The 25,096-nt window shown below is 36.8% G+C and overlaps 1 protein-coding gene and 1 pseudogene across 6 annotated transcripts in view; one reads left to right on the top strand and one right to left on the bottom strand.

The window, feature by feature from the left end:
• The window catches only part of CFAP91 (cilia and flagella associated protein 91), a 105,824-nt gene that overhangs the window by 48,584 nt on the left and 32,144 nt on the right, over nt 1-25,096 (bottom strand). For all 6 annotated transcript variants that reach the window (XM_038582945.1, XM_038582946.1, XM_038582944.1 and 3 more), the window contains 2 exons: nt 13,341-13,522; nt 2,765-2,942 (listed from right to left, as the gene is read on the bottom strand). In XM_038582945.1, coding sequence (XP_038438873.1) covers nt 2,765-2,942; nt 13,341-13,522 — 360 coding nt within the window. The remainder of the gene's footprint in view (nt 1-2,764; nt 2,943-13,340; nt 13,523-25,096) is intronic.
• Nucleotides 16,799-17,665, top strand: LOC102155896 (annotated as a pseudogene).

Raw genomic sequence — 25,096 nt, 5'->3', positions numbered from 1 at the left:
CCTGACTCAGTAGGTCTGGGATGGTGCCCAAATATCTGGATCTCTAACAAATTCCCAGGAAATTCCGATGCTGCTAGTTTGTGGACCACAATTTGAGAACCACTGGCTTGGAACATGGCTCCAGCACACAGTAAGCTTCTACAAGTGTAACATGCTCTATGAATATCATCATCATCACTAATACTATCTTCCTGATGGCTTTTTACTCACCCTTCAACACCCAGCTACTTTCTCTCAGTAATTTTCCCAAATCTCCACCCATCCCAAACAGAACTAGCCAGAAACATTATAAATGTTCCTAGTGCCCTTCTGATAAGAATATACCTCTCCAAATTGCAGCAATAAATTTAATTTTGATACCTACTTTGCATTCTTTAATTGCAAGCTTTTACCAAAACATCACACAGTCTGGACTTGGGGTTAACAGAAGGTGTTATAAAAAGATAAACATACTTTGAATTCAGAACCATGCTAAGTCTCTGTCTTGGTTCTTAGCTTTCTTTTGTGTAAGTACACTGACAGGTGTAGCATTGCTATGGGCAATAAAGTGCCTTAGTGCAGCACAGAACAAAGGAAAACCTCAACAAGTTCCCTTTCTTTTTAGTACACTAAAAACTATAAAACATCTTGATGAAAGAAACTGAAGATGACAAAAATAAATGGAAAAACATCCCATGTTTCTTTATTGTTAGGGAGTTGTAATTTTGGGGTTTTCATCATTTCCACACATTCTAAGGACAGCTTTGTTACTGAAAATACATTAAAATTATTGAAAACCAGAAGTACCTAAACATATTGTTATTTATGCACTGTGAGTTCATCTCTTAATTGAGGAATTCCACAATTTGTCTTTTAAATAGAAAATGCTCCCATTTACTGTAGCTAGAACCCAGGATGTCCTGACTGTGAATTCAGTATCAAAGGGACTAAGATGATTAGCTAAGAGGCTGAGGGATATAAAGAGGGCCACGGTCCAGGCAGAGGTGCACTGGGAATGAACAGAAAGGGTCAGTTTGAAAGACTGATGAATGGATAAAGAAGATGTAGTATGTGCATGTGTGTGTGCATATCTCCACACATACACACAATGGAATATTATTGGGCCATCAAAAAGATAAAAAATTAATAAATAATAAAATAACATAAATAAAAAAAGATTCAAATATTGCCATTTGTAACAAAGTGGATGGAACTAGAGTGTATTATGATAAGCGAAATAAGTCAGTCTGAGAGACAAATACCATATGATTTCACTCATAAGTAGAATTTAAGAAACAAAACAGATGAACATATGGGAAGGGGATAAAAGAGAGGGAAGCAAACCATGAGGCTCTTATCAATAGAGAACAAACTGAGGGTTGATACAGGGAGGTTGGTGAGGGATGGGCTAGATGAGTGATGGGTATTAAGGAGGGCACTTGTTGTGATGAGCACTGGGTGTTATATGAAAGTAATGAACCAATGAATTCTAATCCTGAAACCAATACTGTACTATATGTTAGCTAACTAAAGTTTAAATTAAAATTTTTTTAAAAGAAAGACATTTTAGGGGTGCTTGGGTGGCTCAGTCAGGCTCAGTCAGGTAGGTGAGCATCTTGGCTTCAGCTCAGGTCATGATTCCAGGGTCCGGAGACTGATCCCCATGTCAGGCTCCCTGCTGAGTGGAGAGCCTGCTTCTTCCTTTCCCACCGCAGCTCCTTCTGCTGCTCCCCCCTGCTTGTGCTTTGTCAAATAAATTTTTAAAATCTTTAAAAAAAAAAAAAAGGCATTTCAGTGGGATTCTATGATAATAATTAGATTTTTCTTTATTTTTTTTTAATTTTTTTATTTTTGATTTTTTAAATTTATTTATGATAGTCACACACACACACACACAGAGAGAGAGAGAGAGAGAGAGAGAGAGGCAGAGACATAGGCAGAAGGAGAAGCAGGCTCCATGCACCGGGAGCCCGATGTGGGATTCGATCCTGGGTCTCCAGGATTGCGCCCTGGGCCAAAGGCAGGCGCCAAACCACTGCGCCACCCAGGGATCCCTAGATTTTTCTTTAAAGAAAAAAGGGGAAAAAAAAAAAAAGAAAAAAGAAAAAAAGGGGAGCCCCAGTGGCTCAGCAGTTTAGTGCTGCCTTCAGCCTGGGGTGTGATCCTGGAGACCCAGGATCCAGTCCCACGTTGGGCTCCCTGCATGGAGCCTGCTTCTCCCTCTTCCTGTGTCTCTGCCTCTCTCTCTCTCTCTCTCTCTCTGTCTCTCATGAATAAATAAATAAAATCTTTTAAAAAGTATAAAAAATAAAGAAAAAAGGGGGGCAGCCCTGATGGCCCAGTGGTTTGGCACCGCCTTCAGCCCAGGGCCTGATCCTGGAGACCCGGGATCGAGTCCCACGTCAGGCTCCCTACATGGAGCCTGCTTCTCCCCCTGCCTCTGTCTCTGCCTCTCTGTCTTGAATAAATAAATAAAATCTTAAAAAAAATAAAAATAAAAATAAAGAAAAAAGGAAAGAGAAGAATCACAGATGCTTTGAGAAATTATTCAAATCTGGGTTCCATGCTTAACTTTACATACAAAGAGAGCAATATACAGTTTTATGTTGTTAGAGAGAAAATTGTAGAACTATTATTCCTAAAAGAACCAGAAATCCAACTTCCTAACTCTACAGGTAGAGAGCTGCCTTTAAACCCATACATTTGGGAAAATGCTTTACAGATAAAAAATATTTATATTACTCCACCAGCACAGGTGCAGATGTCTCAGTAATCTAGAACTTACTTTTCAATCTCCTGCTCTCTGAAGGCCCACTCCTTCCTTTCCATTGCATTCATCATCCTTCTCCTCTTCTCAAACTGGGAGGTGTCACTCAGACAGGGAAGAGTGGCTTCCCAAGCACGTTTCTCCCGGGCACGTTCTATCATCTCAACTTCAGCTTGTCCAGCTGGGAGCCCTCGACCTGGATGATGAAGCAAAGCACTTTAGAAACACATGGAGAAATTCATGTACCATTTACGTTCTTTCAGCTCCTGTCCTCTATAACTTCAAGGGTTATGAAGGATGAAATGACATTAGGAAATATCCTCATGATGTGCCTCACAACTGGTTATCTGTGTCCTGTATTACCTCTTGTTAGTTATTTGGCCAGAAGACATTTTAGTTGCATATAAGATGCTAGACAGTTTGAAGAATATTACTGAATAATCATACCTTGGAATGCCCTGTATTAGACAAATCCATATTTTTAAATGCAAGGAAATATCAAAGTAGCTTACAAAGGTCATAGATGGTAAGCAAGTAGAAATCAGGATTTGAACATGGCAATCTGACTCTTGTGGTCTTATTTACTACTCTATACTCCCTCTCCATAGAGAAATAAAACAAAAATGAACTCTATATTCAAACCCACAGCTAATTTCACACTCAACAGTGGGGTTGAAAGCTTTTTCTTTAAGATCAGGGATAAAACAAGAGCCTACTCTTATCACTCCTATTCAAGATAGTACTAGAAGCCCTACCAGAGCAATCAGGCAAAGAAGAAATAAAGCCAACCAAATTGAAAAGGAAGAGGTAAAATGGTCGCTGTTTGCAGATAACATGATCTTATACATAGAAAACTGTTTTCTATCAAAAACAGAACAAATGAATTCAGTAAAGTTGTAGGATACAAAGTCAACAGATAAAAATCAGTTGCATTCTTAAATATAAACAATGAACTACCTAAAAAACAAATAAAACAATTCTATTTATACAAGAATCAAAAGTAATGAAATAGGGAGGCGCCTGGTTGGCTCAATTGGTTAAGCATCTGCCATCAGCTCAGGTCATGATCTTAGAGTTCTGGGAGTGAGCCCCACATTGGGCTCCTCATTCAGCAGGGAGCCTGCTTCTCCCTCTGCCCCATTCCACCCTGCTTGTGTGCTCCCTCGCTCTCAAATAAAATCTTAAATGATAATAATAATGTAATAGAAATAAATTTAACCAAGGACATAAAAGATCTATACACAAAAAACTATAAAATATCTTGATGAAAGAAACTGAAGATGACAAAAGTAAATGGAAAAACATTCCATGTTCACAGATTGGAAGAAATAATTTATTAAAATATACATACTACCCAAGGCCATCCACAGATTCAATACAATCCCAAGCAAGATCCTAATGACATTAGTTTACAGAAACAGAAAAATGAATTGTAAAATTCATATGGAACTATAAAAAAACCCAGAGAGCCAAAGCAATCTTGAAAAAGAAGAACAAGGGGTGCCTGGTTGGCTCAGTGGTTGAGTATCTGCCTTTGACTCTGGGCCTGATCCCAGGGTCCTCGGATAGAGTCTCACATCAGGCTGCCTGCAGGGAGCCTGCTTCTTTCTCTGCTTTCAAGTCTGCCTCTCTGTGTCTCCCATGAATAAATAAATAAAATCTTTTAAAAAATAAAAGAAGAAGAAGAAAAGGCATCACACTTTCTGGTTTCAATCTATATTACAAAGCTACAGTCATCAAAGCAATATAGTACTGGCATAAAAAACACATAAGACTAATGAAACAGAATCAAGTGCTCAGAAATAAACCCAAATATAGTCAACTAGTATTGACAAGGAAGCCGAGAATTCTCAATGGAGGAAAGATACTCTCTTCAATAAATGGGGCTGGAAAAATTGGATATTCACATGTACAAGAGTGAAACTGAACCTCAATCTTACACTAATCATAAAAATTAATTTGAAATGGATTAAATACTTAAATGTAAAACTCCTAGAAGACGACATAGAAAGAAAGCTTCTTGATATTGGTCTTGGCAATGATTTTTTTGGATATGACACCAAAAGCACAAACAAAAGCAGAAATTAAAAATGGGACCACATCAAACCAAAAAGCTTCTGCACAGTGGAAAAAATGAGCAACAAAATTAAATGACAACCTGTGGAATGGGAGAAAATATTTTCAAACCACGTATCTGATAAGGGTTAATATCCTAAATATATTAGGAACTCCTACAAATCAGTAACAAAACCAAAATAATGCAATTAAAAAATGGACAAAGGACCTGAATAGACACTAATTATCAGAAAACTACAAAAGAAAAACACAATTAAATATCACTTCACACCTGTTAGGATATTTGTTTTCAAAAAGACAAGAGATAACAAATGCTGGCAAGGATATGGAGAAAAAGGAACCCTAGTATACTGTTGGTGGGAATGTAATTCATATAGCCACTATGAAAAACAATATGGAAGTTCCCCCAAAAAATCAATAGAGGTACTATATGATTCAGCAATTCCACTTCTGGGTATATATCTGAAGGAAATGAAATTACTATCTCAAAGAGGTATTTGATTTTCCCATGCTCTCTGCAGCATTATTTACAGTAGTCAAGACATGGAAACAACTTCATTGTTCATTGACAATGCATAAAAAAAGATATATATGTATACAATTCCTATATAACATACTAAATATAATTAACATATTATATTGAATATAATTAATGTGACATAATAAAATTTTTTGACATAATAAAATTTTATGTTTATTAACGTGTGATAAATTTCATTATATGTAATTTAAAATATACAATATTCAGCCATACAAAAAGGAAATCCTGACATTTGTGACAACATGAATGAAACTTGAGGGCATTGTGCTAAGTAAAATAAGTCACACATAAAAAGGTCAATATTAAAAAATAAATAAATAAAAATAAAAATAAATAAATAAATAAAAAGGTAAATATTGTATGATCTCACTTATGTCTGGAATTTTAAAAAACTGAATTCATAGAGAGTAGACTGATGGTTGTCAGGGGTGAGGAGGTGGGAGAAATGGGTAGAAGTGGTGAAAGGGTACAAACTTTCAGTTAAGTGATGAATAAGTTCTGGATAGCTAATATACAGCATAATGACTACAGTTAACAATTCTGTATTGCATACGTGAAAGGTAACAAGAGAATAGATCTTAAATGTTCTCACCACACATAACAAAAAAAAATGGTATTATGTGAGGTGATGGATGTGTTAACTAATATTATTGTGGTAATCATTTTGCAAAATATATGTATATAAAATCATCGCATGGTATGCCTTAACCTTAGATAATATGTGAATTATATATCTCAATAAAGCTGGGAAAAATGAACTATACATAAGTAAAAATATAATACTGTCTTTTATTTAATATCCATATCCATGATATTTTACTGTATCATTCTGCAACTTTTTTACTCAACTTAGTGCTGGGGACACTAGTCACACTGATACAGAGAGTTCTAATTTCATTCTGCCATTGTAGGACTCTACCACAATTTAAGCTAACTTCTAAAAACTAATGTTTTAGATTGCTTCAGTTTTTTGATTACACATAGTAATGCTACAAAAAACATCCTTGTACTGGTCATTATGTCCATATGCGAATTTCTCTAGGATTCTTAGAAGATCTTAAGTCTAGCAGCTAGATCATAAAATATAATGGCTTAAAAGTTTTCTGGATATTGCCAAACTTGTCTCCCAGAAGTATAATTTTGCTCAAGCCTTCTGAGATTCCCCTGATGCTCTCCTACAGCCCATGTTTTCTTACTTCCTCTCACATAGTTTCTGTGTAATCTCAGTTTTTGTTTTTTTTTTTTAAGATTTTATTTATTTATTCATGAGAGACACAGAGAGAAAGGTAGAGACACAGGCAGAGAGAGAAGCAGGCTCCCTGTGGGGAGCCTGACACAGGACTCAATCCCAGGACCCGGGGATTATGACCTGAGCCAAAGGCAGATGCTTAACCACTGAGCGACCCAGGCATCCCTCTCAGTTGCTTTTTGTAGTCCTAACAAGTTAGTAGTAGTTTACAGATTTCTTTTTTTTTTTTTTTAGTTTCACTGAAAGTGTAATTTGTGGAAGTTCTGGTGTGCTTGTTGCTTTTGTGTGATTTCTGGTAAGAGAAGAGGACAGATAGTGATCTACAGAGGCACAGCAGGAATTTGGATTAGAATTTCTTGAAGGTATAAAATGTTTAGAGGAAAAATAATATGCACTAAAGCATGAGTCTTCCATTCATAAAAACAGTATGCCTCTTTTTTTTTTTATCAAATCTTTGTTCATATGCTTAAGAAACTCTTTATATTTTTCTCCATAATGCTATGCACATGTTTTTGTTAAGTGATTTTCATAGGTTGTTATTTGTTGCTATTAAGAATATAATGTTTTCAAATATTTCTAATTAAATATTGCATATCAATTCCACAATCAGGCATCTTGAACTCAGGTTCTTAGTTCTGATAATTTGTAATTTCGGTTGATTTTCTAAATGAGTACATCATAAATAGTTTTGCTTCTCATTTCTAATCTTTATACCTCAATATTTTCCTCTTAACCGCACTAAGTCCGTATTTCTCAACCAAAGTGACATCACTGCCATATTGGGCAAACAATTATTTCTTGTATGGGACTGCTGAATGCAGGACAGGATGTTTAGTACCACACTAGCCTGGCTCCCAAACCCCATCCCATGTGATAAATGCCAGGAGCACCTCCTAATTATCATTACGTTAAAAAATGTAGAGCGACTTATGGGGAGATGGCAGAGTAGGAAGATCCTAGGCTCACCTCATCCCACAATACAACCAGATATACACCCGTCAGTGTAAATAACCAGAATAAAACCCCAAATACTGACAGAACAGACTTTCCACACCTATATGCTGAAAAGAGGCCACATTGAGGAGGGTAGGCAGGGCAGAGACATGGTGGGAGCCAAGCAGACCTGCAGGACTATCCACAAAAGGGAGGAATGTTGTGAGTGCAGGCAGGAGGAGAACCCATGCTAGGCACCCCAGGCACAGGGGACAGGCACTGGGGAGATGAATCCCCATAACATTTGGCTTTGAAAGCCAGAGGGGCCTGGCTTCACAATCTCTTAAAATCAGTGAGGCTTAGTACCCAAAACTTAAAAAAATCAGTGGGATCAAGGAGGAGGTTGAGAGGAAACTGAGCCCCCACCTTAATGAGACTGCACAACAAACAGGCTCACTGAGATTCAGCCTAGAAGCAGAAATTTGAAAAACACTTGGGGTATACAAGAGGGAAATTTATTTACTAATCTCAGAGTCTGTGCTGTAGGGGCAGAGATTTTTGGGAGACTTCTCTAGGAACAAAGGAGCTAGCAGGAGCCATTTCACATACCCACCCCCCGGTGTAGATACATGGACACCTACCAGAACCAGAACAGCAGGAATAATCTCCACCAACCTTGCTAACAGCATGCCCTACCCCACAGTCTTCTGTGGATCTGCCCACTCCAACCAAGTTGCCTCAGCAGAGTAGTCCCAAGCAGCTGCAGGTCACTTCCCTGCATATTGACAGACATTGCTGACACCATTCACTCTTACCTCATGTCTCCTGTGGAACTACCCTAGTCCATCCAAGGCTGACATCATGCAGCCCAAATAAGGACCACCACCATTGCAAGCAATTCCTGCCCCAGGGAGAAGGGAAGATTACCGCACGTCAGTCCAATCACACATGCCATAGACAACGCAGGGAGAAAACCTTGCAGTTCAGTGCTACTGAAGCTCTAGCAAGCCCCTGGTCTGACTCAACTCAAGCTCAAGGCAACCCCAGACTGGCCAAATTACAACACAGGGACCAAACCCTGCCCACAACAGGCAAAGAGAACCGTTGTAGAGGACTAGACTGAAGGCAAACATGACTAAGTCACAACAGTAGGGCACATACAACACACATAGGAGACATCCCTGAATGCCAAGGTCTGGTGAACAGAGGACATTGTACTGCAAGACACCATAGGACCACTTCTTCATACACCCATGACTTTCAAGAGTCAGGAATGTAGCTGCCTTTCATAACACATAGAAATAGACACAGAGAGTTAGACAAAATGAGGAGACAAAAGAATATGTCCCAAATGAAAGGACTGGACAAGGAAGCTAATGAAACGGAGATAAGCAATATACCTGATAGAGAATTTAAAGTAATAGTCATAAACATACTCACTGGAATGGATAAAAGAGCAAAAGATTTGGTGAGACACTCAACAAAGAGATAAAAAACACAAAAAAGAACCAATCAGAGATGAGGAACTCAATAACTGAAGTTAAAAATCACTAGAGGGGAAAAAATAGTACAGTAGAGGAAGCAGAACAGATCAGTGACTTGGAGGAGAGAGTCATGGAAAGCAATCAAGCTGAACAAGAGAGAAAAAAAGAATAATAAAAGATGAAAATAGATTAAGGAAACTCTTTCGACTGAGCCAGCCAAGTGCCCTGGGAACGCAAACTTCTGCAGCCACTGTGGAAGACAGTATGTAGTTTCCTCAAAAAAAAAAAAAAAAAAAAAAAAAAAAATTGAAAACTAGATTTACCATATAATCCAATAATTCCACTACTGGGTATTTACCCAAAGAATACAAAAGCTAACACTAATTTCAAAAGATATATGTACCCTTATGTTTATAACAGCATTATTTATAATAGGCAAATTGTGGAAGTAACCCAAGTGTCCATGGACTGATGAATGAATATATATAGGAATATTATTCAGCCATAAACAAGAATGAAATTGTGCCATTTGCAACAATATGGATAGAGCTAGAGAGGATACGCTAAGCGAAATCAGTCAGAGAAAAACAAATACCATATGATTTCACTCAATATGGAATTTAAGAAACAAAAAAAACAACAAAGAAAAAAAAATAGGCTCCTAATAATAGAGGACTGGAAGTTATTAGAGGGAAGAAATGGAGGAAATGGGTGACAAGGATTAAAGAATACACTTACTGTGGTGAGCACTGAGTAATGTACAGAACTGTTGAATCACTATATTGTACAACTGAAATTAATATAACATTGAATGTTAATTATACTGGAATTAACATTAGACTTTTTTTCCAAAAAAAAAAAAACTACAAAAGCAAGCAGATAGTATACAAACAAATGAGTGTGTCTGTGTTCCAATAAAACCTCTTTAGCGTCACTGAAATTTTGACTTCATGTAGTTTTCCAGGACCAATTTGGCTTATGGACCATAGTGTGCCAGTCCTGATCTAGAGTTTTAGTACTTGCTTCTTTTTTTCAAAAATTATCATCTTTAGAGGTGCCTCAATAGCTCAGTCAATTAAGCATCTGCCTTTGGCTCAGGTCATGATCCCGGGTTCCCGGGATCAAACCCACATCAGGCTCCCAGCTCTTCGGGGAGTCTGCTTCTCCCTCTGCCCCTCCCTCACACTTGTGCACTCTCTCTCTCAAATAAGTAAAATCTTTTTTAAAAAATATCATCTTTAGAAAATCAACACCTAACAAGTAATTTAATTTAATTTTATTTTAATTATATACTTTTCTCTTTTTTTTTGCTCATCATGTTCTCAAACCCTGCTTCTTCCTTTTGAGATCATTTTTCTTCTCACTGAAATATATGCTTTCATCTTCCTTTACTCAGATTAATAGCTAACATTTACAAGATGCTTATCTACATGCTAGGCACTGGTCTAAGTACATTACATAAATGAGTTTATTTAATCAATACAATATCCTATAAGGTAGATCCTATGAAATGTCTTATCCTATGAAAAGTCTTTATTTATTTCACCTTCACTCTTGAATAACAGTTTGGCTGGTAAAAGAATTCTAGGTTTGCTATTATTTTCCCACACTTTAAAAATAATTCTATGAAATGTCAATTTGGTTTTTGTCTCTTTTTAGGTAATCTGACTTGTCTCCAAAAGCTTCTGCAGTTTTTTCTTTTTTCCTCTATTAGTAGGTATGAATTTTTTTTTTTTTAATCTTGTTTGGTCTTCAAAGAAATCTTTCAAACTATGGACTCATATCTTTCTTTAGTTTTAGGAAATTCTCAGCCATTATCTTTTCTTTTTTTTTTTTTTTTTATTATTATTTTTTAGCCATTATCTTTTCTTGCATTGCTTCTCCACTGTTCTCTCTACTATCAGATCTTATAATCCTATCCCCCATGGCTCTTACCTTTTTTATCTTGTTCTACCTTTGCACATTACATTCTGGAATACTTGTTCATTTAATCTTTCATTTCACTAATTTGTTCTTCAGCTCTACTTAGTTTATTACTGAGTTCATTTTATTTCAAACTTCATAGTTATCCTTCCCAGGGATTGCAATTGGTTTTTTCATAGCTCCCCTTCTTGTTTTCATGCTCTACTCTCCTTGATCTCTTTGAGGATATAAAAAGTACTTCCTAAGTCCCTTTGAGATTGCTCCATGTGCTTGCTCTGTTTGCTTAGGAATTTATTCTCTGCTCCCCCCACACACACCTTTTTTGAACTTTTTGTGGATCACTCCTGGTGTCTGTGTTCCTTAGATGCCTTGTGATTCTTGGGTTGAGATCATCCAAAGATTTCTCTCACAATCACCTTGGGTAGTAACACTCTGACCTGGCAAGAAGAACAGCTCTACAGCCTCATTCTCTAGAGCCCTGAGGATGACGAGTTAACAGACTGCCCATCTGGAACTACTCTACTCTTAAAGATCCTGGAATTCCTTGAACAAATGGCCCAAGCCTCCTTCCAAAATTTACAAGGACCATTTCCCAGAATTCAGACTCTCAAGGGCAGACTATATCCTGCTGTTTGTTTACCCTTAAACCCAAAGGGTAGCCAAGTGGCGGCTGTTTACAGGGATATGTACACAGAGACTAGAAAAATAGGGTGAGGTAATCACATGCGTACATGACAGACCCCTCATGATGTGGAACACAGCCAAAGAAAAAAGCAAGTCACAGGCAGCCTCTCCCCTGCTGCCCCATTCTACCAAAGAATCCCATAGAATCTAAGAATTTTCAATTTAAATTTGTCCTTTCAATTCATTATAAAGATATATTTGTGAAAAATACAGAACATATTTTACTTATCAGATATTAACTTGATTTATAATTTTTAAACATCTATACATATAGTTTATAGGACTCCATTTAGACTCCGAGGCAAGGCCTCACAAATGAAGGAGCAGGCCTGACTCACAGTGGTTTTTACTGATACTTCAACCTCTGTGCTCGCAGGCAATGAGCTTTAGTCCCACCTGTAGGTAGGAGAAAAGTCCTGCTTCCTCTAATTCAGGCAGGTAACTCAGATCTGGTTCCCTACCACTCACAATCCCTACTCATCATCATAGGTTCCCAGCTATTTCTTTATTTTAGGAAGAAATCTCCACTTCAAAACTATGGAAATTTTCTTCCTTTTTTTAAAAGTGTCGTTATGTGTATATCAGTGTGTATACACACATACTCTCTCTCTCTCCTTCTCCTCTCAATAGCTCACATGGTTATCAGGAGAGACATCTGCAAATATTCAAGACAATTACCAACTCACACTAATATACCCATAACCAATATATGAATATATGTATATTCACATATATATACACTAATATACACATTAGTGTATTCAGAGCAGAAGGGAAAAGTTTCAGCATATTTTTAATCCGTCATCTAGTGAAATTAGAGCCACTGATTTCAAGTATGGATGGCAAGAATGCTTCATCTGAATTCATTAAGGTGAGCCAGGAAATGAGAATCAAACTAGAGTTCAGATATGTATATCTTCATTGCCTGTGATGCAGACTTGACCACAGCAAACCATCACAAATGGGAAACAAAAGTCATCTCATTTTAATAAAAGCCATTACATTGTACCAACTACCTCCAACACCTGGGAGGAGTTGGCGTCTCTGGTTCTCAGTTTCCCAGCTACAATCAAGTGAGTTCAAGAAGCTGTTATTTCTGAAAACCCCTTTTCTGATTAATTTTTCTAATTTCACATAATATAGGCCTCAGTCAGATTTTATTGCATTCTAAGAGTGAATTTCTGAGTCAGAACCATATTAGCATTTCCGAAATCATAGCAAAAGAAATCATCCAAATCATCCAATAGGGTATTTAAGAGAGATTTGATAAATTGCAAGATACTTTGGGCAAAGTAAGACAATATTGTTACATATGGTGTAATATACATTCAGTATTATACATTCAAAAAAGATTTATGTGTAAAAGAGTAAGAATTGCTCAATAAAAAGGAATTGATTCACTAGGAAAAACAGTGGAAGGAAGAAGGTGAGTTGTCACCAAATAACCACAAAATTAAGCTGAAATAGAACTTCAGCTTCAGGGATAAAGTACAATAACCCTCCTTTAAGTGAAAAGGGTACCTCTTTTTGAAAAAAAGTATCAGCAGAAGTATGAATCTAAGAAGTAGCTCTGTTGAGCAAGACATTTTAAATAGCAACATTTAAACCCCAGTTGCTTCTAAGCACATCATTTCCAGGAACTCAACAGTATGCAAGGTGATCAGGACAGATATCTGCAAATATCCAAGATAATTACCAACTCACCCCAAGTAAGAGTAGCCAGGGTCAAGAGCTCAGGGATTGAATCCTGACATACTACATATTCTGGAGAATATGGATCAGTTTGAACTTCAGCATCCCGATAATCAGTCTGGGTACCCACAGTATGCTTCGAAAGTACGGGTGGGTATTTAGCAGAAATAGGGAGAAAAGTATATGCCTGTGTCCTAAAAGGGAAAATGATTTTAAAAATTAAAACCCGATCCAGTCACTCAGAATACTACATAGTCAAGTAGAAATAAGTCCTTAGCTTTAATAAGCCCATTCCCCCTTTAAACATGCACAGATTCATGAATACAGTGTAACCAGGATTATGCCCAATTATCTTGAGAGAACTGCCTTATTAGTCTCACCTCTGCCAAAAACCCGAGGGGATACAGAAGCCCAGGTCTACTCACAAAAGCAGCTATTTATCTGTGTATCACTGGGCAGGACTGTAGTATAGAACCGTAAGAGGTAGATTCTAGGATGTCACAGAGTTACTTCTGAACCTGTTTAGAATTGCTACTTCCTGGTTTCTTTTTTCTCTGCCTTTAGGTACACAACCGATTTTAACTGTTTCCCTCTAGAAATTCAGGAGCAGAGAAAAGATTAGAGATGCTTTCTGGTTTTTTAAAAAGACAAGGCTCTTTCTAGATAGATGACTCAATAATTAATGCTAAGATAACTTGGTTAGCTATAGAAAAGTTACCTCATCCCTTGGACAAAAATTAATTCCAGATATTTTAAGGTATTTAATATAAAAATGAGACTACAAAAGTATTAATAGGAAACATAAGTAAATATACCCCCTTTGAGTGCAAGTCTTTTTCAGCATGGCTCAAAAGCCTCTCTGGCTACAAAAGAAAATGATCAGTAGAACTAAGGTTAAGTTGAAACTTTTATACCTCAAAGTATCATAAATTTAAAATATGAATGGCACACTTAGAAATAGGTTCTGCAACATATATAAGAGTTAAACAGTCTTTCTATACAAAAAGCCCTTGTAAATCAATGACAGTTAAATACTAACGGAAAAATGAGTAAAGAACAAGTCACAAAAATTAAAATTTCTAACATATGAAAAAATGACCATAACTAGTAACCAAAGAAAAGTAAAATAAAACATAAAGATTCTGTTTTATTACATCACATAAGCAAAGATTTAAAAGATTGAAAATACCCAGGATTGATGAAGTTGTGATGAAAACAGGCATTCACATAAACTGTTGATTGAAATACAAATAGATATAACCTAACAGGTAACTTAGCAATATATATCTGACCTTTAAAATACTTTTTTGCCCCAGCCACTGTACTCATAGGAATTTATTCTAGGAAATAATTGGACAAGTGTACAGAGATATAAGCAAACACATTCATAAAGTCTAATGTGTAAGAGTAAAACCTTACAAAAAAATTTTAATGGCCCATTTAAAAAAAATGGTTGCACCTTAGGTTATTAGGCATCAACTTCGATTCATATTTTCATCTTTGGTTCTTTTTAATTCTGGCTATTTTTAAGTAAAAAAATTAGATTAATTCACTTAAACCTATGTCTACTCTTAAACATAATTTATATAACAAGTATGATAGCACATATGCTTTAACGTTCTAGTGGTTATTTTTTCTTTTTTAAGATTATACTTTTAGATGTCCATTGACTGATGAATGGACAAAGATGTGGCGCATATATACAATGGAATATTATTCAGCCATCAAAAAGAATGACATCTTGCCATTTGCAATGATACAGATGGAACTAGAGTGTATTACACTAAGTGAAATAGGTCAGAGAAAGACAAATACCATATGATTTCACTCATATGTGGAATTTAAGAAATAAAACATAGGGGAACATAGGGGAAGGGAAGGAAAAATAAAACAGAGAGGGAAGTCATAAAAGACTCTTAACTAAAGGGAATAAACTGAAGGTTGCTGGAGGGGAGTTGGGTGAGGGGATGGGGTAACTGGGTGATAGGCATTAAGGAGAGCACTTGAGGGATCCCTGGGTGGCACAGCGGTTTAGCGCCTGCCTTTGGCCCAGGGCGCAATCCTGGAGACCCGGGATCGAATCCCACGTCGGGCTTCCGGTGCATGGAGCCTGCTTCTCCCTCTGCCTGTGTCTCTGCCTCTCTCTCTCTGTGTGTGTGTGTGTGTATGTGACTATCATAAATAAATAAAAAATTTTAAAAAAAGGAGGGCACTTGATGTAATGAGCACTGGGTGTTGTAAATTCTACCCTTGAAACTAATAATACACTAAATGTTAACTACTTAATTTTTTTTTAAATCTAAAAAATAAAACAAAGATTTTATTTTAAACAATCTCTATACTCAATGTGGGGCTTGAACTCACAACCCCAAAATCAAGAGTTGCATGCTCTACTAACTGAGCTAGCCAGGCAACCCAGCAGTGCTTTTTTCTTTTAAAGTTTGTTTCCCTCAATATCTTTTCCTCCTTTATCCACCTTTATCAGTACCCTCTATGTATATCCTAGATCTAGAATATATCCTTGAATTATCCCTGAACCTTGCTGTATTTTTATCCACATTTATTTTTCTACACACAAATATACAGAGTATTATTTTATTGTTGTGCCAACATGAATGCATTTTTGCATCTTGCTTTTTTAACTAAATCATACTTCACAGAAATCTTTCCAATCTATTCATGTGGCTCTTTTTCAAGAAAAGTTAAACTTAAATGATCATGACCAACAGAAAAACTACTTCAAAAAATATGGCCCATATAATGGAATTTATGCAGCTATTAACAGTAAAAATGTCGGGCAGCCCGGGTGGCTCAGCGGTTTAGCTCTGCCTTCGGCCCAGGGCGTGATCCTGGAGACCCGGGATCAAGTCCCGTGTCGGGCTCCCTGCATGGAGCCTGCTTCTCCCTCTGCCTGTGTCTCTCCCTCTCTCTCTCTCTCTCTCTCTGTATATTCTCGTGAATAAATAAATAAAATCTTTTAAAAAAATAATAAAAGTAAAAATGTAATCAGTACTTGTGAACATACAAAAATGTCCATGATTCAATGTAAAGTAGGAACAAAAGACACTGTAAAGCAGGATGTACAACAGAAGCTCATTTTTATATTTAAAAACTGGGTTTTGTGCACAGAAAAATGCCTAAATGGATATATAATAAATTAACAACAATTATTTCTGGATAGGACTACAGAATTTTTTTTCATGTTCATCGTTTTCTAAATTTTCTATTCTTTTAAACCTAGACATATAGTACTATTAAAACAATACTGCCATTTCCATGTAAAAGAATATGTTTTCCAGTTGGTAGAAGTATGTTAAATCACATCTTTAAAAACCTAAATACAATGGCAAAAAAAGAGATTAACATTTTAAAAAAAATAGTCAAAGGCAATGGGAGGTGTTTATAATAAGCAAAACAGGCATTCCCACCACTCGGCCAGAATTCTAAGGCTTTCTGCAGAGATTTGAAAAATGGTAACAAATGAAAGTATCAGCATCTTTAGTTTAGCATCCTTGGCTGTAGAGTATGTAGGTTCACTTTTACCTGAGAACCCTCTACAAGAACCATTTAAAAATGCTTGGAACTATATGTTGAAGAATTATACAAAGTTCCAGATTGCAACATGGGGATCCTTGGTATTTCACGAGGTTCTTTATTTCTTGTTCTGTTTACCTGGATTTTTGTTTCAATTTATACCTTTCATGAAAAAGTACAAAATTCCAAAGGATAAACCAGAAACATGGGAAAACCAGTGGAAATGTTTTAAAGTAGTTCTCTTTAATCACTTTTGTATCCAGCTTCCTTTGATCTGTGGACCTTATTATTTTACAGAGTATTTTAATATACTTTATGATTGGGAAAGAATGCCAAGATGGTATATGCTTTTGGCAAGATGCTTTGGCTGTGCAGTGATTGAGGATACCTGGCACTATTTCCTGCATAGGCCCTTACATCACAAAAGAATATATAAATATATTCATAAAGTTCATCATGAGTTTCAGGCTCCATTTGGAATGGAAGCTGAATAATATGCATATTCTTTGGAAACTCTGATTCTTGGAACTGGATTTTTCATAGGAATCATGCTTTTATGTGATCATGTGCATGGGTGACTATTTGTTTGATAGAAACTATTGATGTCCATAGTGGCTATGACATTCCTTTGAACCCTTTAAATCTGATCCCTCTCTCTGCTGGTTGTCGGCATCATGATTTCTACCACATGAACTTCATCAGAAACCATGCTTCCACATTTACATGGTGGGATAGAATTTTCAGAACAGACTCTCAATTTACTGTCTATCATGATGAAGAAGATTGAGAAAAAGACTCAATAAATATCTCATCTAAACCATCCTGAAAACCCACACCTTTCCTGAATTGAAGCAAATAGCTAACATTGCTTCTGCGGAGCAGAAATAAACATGTGTCTTGACTGCTAAGTGATACAAAGAACATTAACAACCTTTAATTATCTTCCTAGTGGGAACTTTTTCTACTTTACATAAAAGTTCTGTATGTGTAGAAATAAGTAAATATATAATGAAGTATGATTTTCATGAGGAAGTTGTAAAGGCCACATTGCTAACCTTACAGAAAGGTTTTAAGTAATGGAAGAAGTATCAATCTGTGTCTTTCCCCCAGTAACACCATAGGCCTGAAGTTAAAATTGGTCTTTAGGGCAGCCTCGGTGGCTAAGCGGTTTAGCGCCACCTTCGGCCCAGGGTTTAATCCTGGAGACCTAGGATCAAGTCCCATGTCAGGTTCCCTGCATGGAGCCTGCTTCTCCCTCTGCCTGTGTCTCTGCCTCTCTCTCTCTCTCTCTCTCTCTCTGTGTGTCTCTCATGAATAAATAAATAAAATCTTTTAAAAAATAAACAAAATAAAATAAAATAGGTCTTTAAAATCTTGCAAATATATGGTAGCCATTTCAGTATCTCTTATCAGGGTGTTGGCCTCATACTGAACTTTAAATATTTTCTAGAATTTGCTTAAACATCCAAGTATCATGGGTCAAACCATATCAATCGACAGTGAGAGTGAGGCTGCCAAATCAGAAACAGGCCGCCCCAAGAACTTCCACTCTTGTCCTGAGCTGACTGGTTTGGGGTGATTCTCCTTTGAGAAGTCCTTTTGGATTGCAATGTACTACTGGTATCTATAAATTAAGGCGTTTCTGAATTGTTGTAAATGGAATATTTTAGTCTAAAGGTTTTTGGGTTACTTGAATTTTTTTAAAAATTGAGATTTCTGCTATTTACCCTTTCATTTTTGTATATCAAGTTTTCATTATACTTAAAACTGTATCTTGAAACATTGTGAACTGACTTGCTGTATTTGCACTTTGAACTACTGAAATAAATGTGATTTTTTTTGGTCAAAAAAATATAATAAGCAAAACATATAGAGCTTAACTCTAAGAAAAATGCACTTCAAGTCAGCTAGAAAGAAGCACCTACTGAGAGGTTAAACTTGTAATGAAATACTACTTTAAATTGTTGTTAAGGGGATCCCTGTGTGGCGCAGCGGTTTGGAGCCTGCCTTTGGCCCCGGGGCGTGATCCTGGAGACCCGGGATCGAGTCCCACGTCAGGCTCCCGGTGCATGGAGCCTGCTTCTCCTTCTGCCTATGTCTCTGCCTGTGTGTGTGTGTGTGTGTGTGTGTGTGTGTGACTATCATGAATAAATAAAAATTAAAAATAAAATAAAATAAAATAAATTGTTGTTAATGCTGGGGTATCTAGGTGGCTCAGTGTTTGAGCATCTGTCTTTGGCTCAGGTCACGATCCCGGGGTCCTGGGATCGAGTCCTACATAGGGCTCCCTGCAGGGTGCCTGCTTCTCTCTCTGCCTATGTCTCTGCCTCTCTCTCTGTGTCTCTCATGAATAAATAAATAAAATCTTAAAAAATAATAAGTTGTTAATGCTGAATTCAAGTGGTATTAAGTGGAATTAAGTGGTATTTTTCAGCAGCTGCTATGGATTTCTAACCTATGTAGATAATTTAGGTATTTTAATTTATGTTTTCAGCACAAATTATTCTACTACCAAAATTCTAGTTGAGGAAATAACTTCAAATCAGCTTTATATCATCCCAGATCATATGACTATTACTATGTAACACTATTAATTTGAATCAAGAGAATAAACTGTTTTCCAAATTAAAAATTACATGCTTGAACTATCTGATCAAATATGCTAAGATTGTGATAAAGCCTAATGAATCCTCTGACTAAGCTTTCTGATGACTTAAGATCCTTCTAGGTGGGGATGCCTGGGTAGTTCAGTGGTTGAGCTCAGGGCATGATCCTAGTGTCCAGGAATCAAGTCTCAGATTGGGCTCCCTGTGGGGAGTCTGCTTCTCCCTCTGCCTGTGTGTCTGCCTCCCTCTCTCTGTGTGTCTTTCATGAATAAATAAATAAAATCTTAAAAAAAATATCCTTACAGGTAGGTCAGAGGAGAGGATACAAAGGGGAAATGATACTTTGACAGAAGTCCTATGGTAACTTAATACAGTTTCTTTTCTAACTTGTTATTTTTCTCCAAACTATTTCAGTTGGTTTTAGGGGAGAATAAATGGAGTAAGAAAGAACAATGATCTCTTTCCTACTCCTCCCCAACTTCAGTCAGGACTCAAAACCCAGAAAGACCCCATACCTGTTTCTTATGTGGCTTGAGCCCTGGATCCCATCCACACACTCACTTATTCTAGGTTTGGTGTGCTGACAGCACTTATCTCTGCTCCGTTCCCTCTCCCGGGCCCTTCCTCCTCCACTAGATGGAAAAGCATGCACTGTCTGCCATATCCACAGTCTTCTAGATTTTCCTCCCAGCCCCAACAAAACTAAACACAAAGAGGGGTTTCACAAAGTAGCAAATCCTATTCTGTAACTATGAACTCTAATGATTATTTGTATTTTTTTAAAGATTTAATGTTTTCAGAGTGGTTTTACATTCACAACAAAACTGAGAGGAACGTACAGAGATTTTCTATATATGTTTTGGCTCCACACATACATAGCCTGCTCCATTATCAATATCCTTACACCTACCACCCAGAGTGGTACATTTGTTACAGCTGAGGAATATACATTTACACATCATAATCACCCCATAGTGTATATTAGAGGTCACTCATTGTATTACATATTCTATGGTTTGGACAAATCCCTATGTATATGGTATACACATATAATAGCATGCATCCATCATACAGAGTATTTCCCCACGCAAAACTCCAGAGTTTTGCGTTTTCCAAAATGTCATAGAGTTGGAATCATACAGTACATATCCTTTCCCAATTGGTTTCTTTCTTTTAGGAATATGCATTTAAGATTCCTCCATGACCCCCTTCTCATGACTTCATAGCTCATTTCTTTTTAGTAATGAATAACATATTACAGTGTCTCAATATACCATAGTTTATTTATCCATCAACCTGCTGAAGGACATCTTGGTTGCCTCTAAGTCTTGACATTTATGAGTAAAGCTGCTATAAACATCTATGGGTTTACGCGCAGGTTTTGTATAAACATAAGTTTTCAACTCCTTCAGTAAACACCAAGGAGCACGATGGCTGGATCATATAGTAAGAGTATGTTTAGTTTTATAAGAAACAGCCAAACTGTCTTCTGAAGTGGCTGTATCATTTTGTATTTCCCACCAGCAATGAATGAGGGTTTCCAGGGCTCCACTTTTGGTGTTATCAGTGTCCCAGACGGTGGCCATTCTAGTAAATGCATAGTGACATCGTATTGTTTTTTCAATTTGCATTTCCCCAAGGACACATCATGTGAAGCATCTTTTCATAGGCTTATTCACCACCTGTATATCCATCCTCTTTGGTGAGGTGTCTGTTAAGGTCCCTGGCCTGTTTTAAAATCAGGTTATTCTTTTTCTTGTTGTGTTTGAACAGTTCACTACATAGTTTGAGTAATGTCCTTTCGCAGATATGTCTTTTGCAAATATTTTCTCTCAGTCTGTGGCTTGTCTTCTCATTTTATTGACATTGTCCTTCATATAGCAGAAGTTTTTAATTTTATTTATTTTTTCTTTAGGTTTTTACTTAAATTCCACTTAGTTAACATACAGTATAGTATTAGTTTCAGGAGTAGAATTTAGTTATTCATCACATACACATAACACCCAGTGCTCATCACAATAAGTGCCTTGCTTAATACTCATCACTCATTTAGCCCATCCCCCTGCCCACCTCCCCTCCAAAAACCTTCAGTTTGTTCTCTATAGTTAAGAGTCTGTTTTATGGTTTGCCTGTCTTTCCCCCCATGTTCATCTATTTTATTTTTTAAATTCCAGATGTCAATGAAACCAAATGGTATTTCTCTGACTTATTTTGCTTAGCATAATACACTCTAGTTCCATCCATGTCATTGCATATGGCAAGACGCCATTCTTTTTGATGGCTGAGTAATATTCCAGTGTGTGTGTGTGTGTGTGTGTGTGTGTGTGTGTGTGTACCACAACTTCTTTATCCATTCATCAGTCAATGAACATTTGTGCTCTTTCTATAATTTGGCTATTCTTGATAATACTTCTATAAATATCAGGTACATGTATTCTTTGAAATCAGTATTTTTGTGCCCTTTGGGTAAATAATAGTAGTGCAATTGCTGGATTATAGGGAATTTTCATTTTTACTTTTTGAGGAACCTTCATACTGTTTCCCAGAGTGGCTACACCAGTTTTCATTCCTACTAATAATGCATGAGGGTTCCTTTCCCTCACCAACATCTATTGTTCCCTGTGTTGTCAATTTTAGCAATTCTGACAGGTCTGAGGTGGTATCTCATCATGGTTTGACTTGTATTTCCCTGATGATGAGTGAGGTTGAGCATCTTTTCATGTCTATTAGCCATCTGGATATCTTCTTTGGAAAAAAAAATGTCTATTCACGTCTTCTGTTCATTTATTAACTGGATTATTTGTTTTGGTTTTTTTTGAATTTGATAAGTTCTCTATAGATTTTGGATACTAACCCTTTATCAGATGTGTCATTTGCAAATATCCTCTCCCATTCCATAGGTTGTCTTTTAGTTTTCTTGATGGTTTCCTTTGCTGTGCAGAGCTTTTTTTCTTGATGAAGTCCCAATAGTTCATTTGGCTTTTGTTTCCCTTGCCTTTGGAGACATGTCTTATAAGAAGTTGTTACAGTTGCGCTCAAAGAGGCTGCTGCCTGTGTCATCCTCTAGGATTTTGATGATTTCCTGTCTTGTATTTAGGTCTTTCATCCATTTTGAATTTACTTTTGTGTATGGTGTAAGGAAGTGGTTCAGTTTCATTCTTTTGCACATTGCTGTCCAGTTTTTCCAACATCATTTGTCAAAGAGACTTTTTTCCATTGGATATTCTGTCCTGCTTTGTTGAAGATCAGTTAACCATATAGTTGTGGGTCCATTTCTGGCTTTTCTATTCTGTTCCATTGATCTATGTGTCTGTTTTTGTGCCAGTACCATCCTGTCTTGGTGACTACAGCTTTGTAATATAAATTGAATTGAATTCCAGGACCGTGATGCCTCCAGTTTTGCTTTTCAAGATTTCTTTGGCTACTCCGGGTCTTTTGTAGTTCCACACAAATTTTAGGATTGTTTGTTCTGTGAAAAATGCTAGTGGTATTTTGATAGGGATTGCACTGAATGTATAGATTGCTTTGGGTGGTATAGACATTTCAAAAATATTTGCTCTCCCAATCCATGAGCACAGAATGTTTTTCCATTTCTTTCTGTCTTCTTAAATTTTTCATAAATGTTCTATAGTTTTCAGAGTACAGATTTTTACCTCTTTGGTTAGATTTATTCTTCGGTATCATTGTTTTGGTGCGATGGTAAATGGGATTGGTTCCTTGATTTCTCTTTCTGCTGTTTCATTATTGGTGTATACAACAAATTTCTGTACATTGATTTTTTTTATCCTGTGACTTTACTAAATTTATATATCAGTTCTGGCAATTTCTTGGTGGAGTTTTTGAGTTTTCTACATATTGTCCATAAATAGTGAAAGTTTGACTTCTTCCTTACCCATTTGGATGTCTTTTCTTTTTGTTTTCTGATTGCTGAGGTAAGGACTTTCAGTACTACTTTAAATAGCAAAGATGAGAGTGACATCCCTGTCTTGTTCTCGATTGTAGAGGAAAAGTTCTGTTTCTCCCCACTGAGGATGATATTACCTGTGGGTCTTTTGTATCTGGCCTTTATGATATTGAGGTATGTCCCATCTATCCCTACTTTGTTGAGTGAGGGCTTTTATCATGAATGGATGCTGTACTTTGTCAAATACTTCTTCTGTATCTATTGAGAGGACCATATGGTTCTTTTCCTTATTTTTATTAATGCAGTTATCATGTTGATTGATTTGTGAATATTTAACCACCTTGCAGCCCAGGAATAAATCCCACTTGGTCATGGTGAATAACTCTTTAAAGTACTGTTTGGAGTGCCTGGGTGGTTCAGTAGGCTGAGCATCTGCTTTCAGCCCAGATCATGATCCTGGAGTCCTGGGATTGAGCCCCACACTAGGCTCCTGGCTCAGCAGGAAGGCTGCTTTTCCTCTGCCCCTCACCCCATTCATGCTTTCTCTCTGTCATTCTCTCTCTCAAATAAATAAATAAAATCTTTTTAAAAAATTAAAAAATAAAATACTGTTGGATTCAACTTGCATTATCTTGTTGAGAATTTTTGCATCCGTATTTATCAGGGATATAGGCCTGTAATGCTTTCTAGTGAGGCCTTTGGTTTTGGAACCAAGGTAATGCTGGCCTCATAGCATTAATTTAGAAGTTTTCTTTCCATTTCTATTTTTTGGAACAGCTTCAAAGAATAGGTATTAACTCTTCTTTAAAGATAGAATTCCCCTGGGAAGCCACCTGGCCCTAGACTTTTGTTTGTTAGGATATTTTTGATTACTGAATCAGTTTCTTTGCTAGTTGTGGTTCTGTTCAAATTCTCTATTTTTTCCTGCTGCTGTGTTGGTAGTTTAAATGTTTCTAGGAATTTATCCATTTTTTTTCCAGATTGCCCAATTTGTTGGCATATAATTTCTCAAAATATTTTTTTAAAGATTTTATTTATTTATTCACGATAGACATAGAGAGAGAGAGAGAGAGGCAGAGACACAGGCAGAGGGAGAAGCAGGCTCCATGCAGGGAGGCCGACACGGGACTCGATCCTGGGACTTCAGGATCACGCCCTGGGCCAAAGGCAGGCGCTAAACCACTGAGCCACCCAGGGATCCCCTCAAAATATTCTCTTATAATTATTTCTATTTCTGTGCTATTGGTTGTGATCTCTCCCTCTCATTTGTAATTGTATTTATTTAGGTCTTTATTCTTTTTTTTTTTTTTTTGATAAGTCCAGCTAGGGATTTATCACTTTTATTCTTTCAAAGAACCAGCTCCTGGTTTCATTGATCTGTCCTGTTTGGTTTTTTAAATTTCTGTATCATTTATTTTTGTTCTAATCTTTATTATTTCCCTTCTTCTGCTGGCTTTAGGCTTCATTTGTTCTTTTCCTACCCCTTTTAGGTGTAAGGTTAGGTTGTGTATTTGGGATTTTTCTTCTTCTTAAGGTAGGTCTTACTTGCTACATACTTCCCTCTTATAATTGCTTTTGCTGCATTCCAAAGGTTTTGGACCATTATGCTTTCATTTTCATGTTTCTGTGTATTTTTTATTTCTTCTTTAATTTCCTGGTTAACTCATTCGTTTTTTGGTAGGATGTTCTTTAAACTCCATGTATTTGTGGTCTTTCCAAATTTT

This window comes from Canis lupus, chromosome 33, assembly GCF_011100685.1.
Source record: "Canis lupus familiaris isolate Mischka breed German Shepherd chromosome 33, alternate assembly UU_Cfam_GSD_1.0, whole genome shotgun sequence".
NCBI lineage: Eukaryota > Metazoa > Chordata > Mammalia > Carnivora > Canidae > Canis > Canis lupus.
This window is presented reverse-complemented; position numbering and strand designations above follow the sequence as displayed.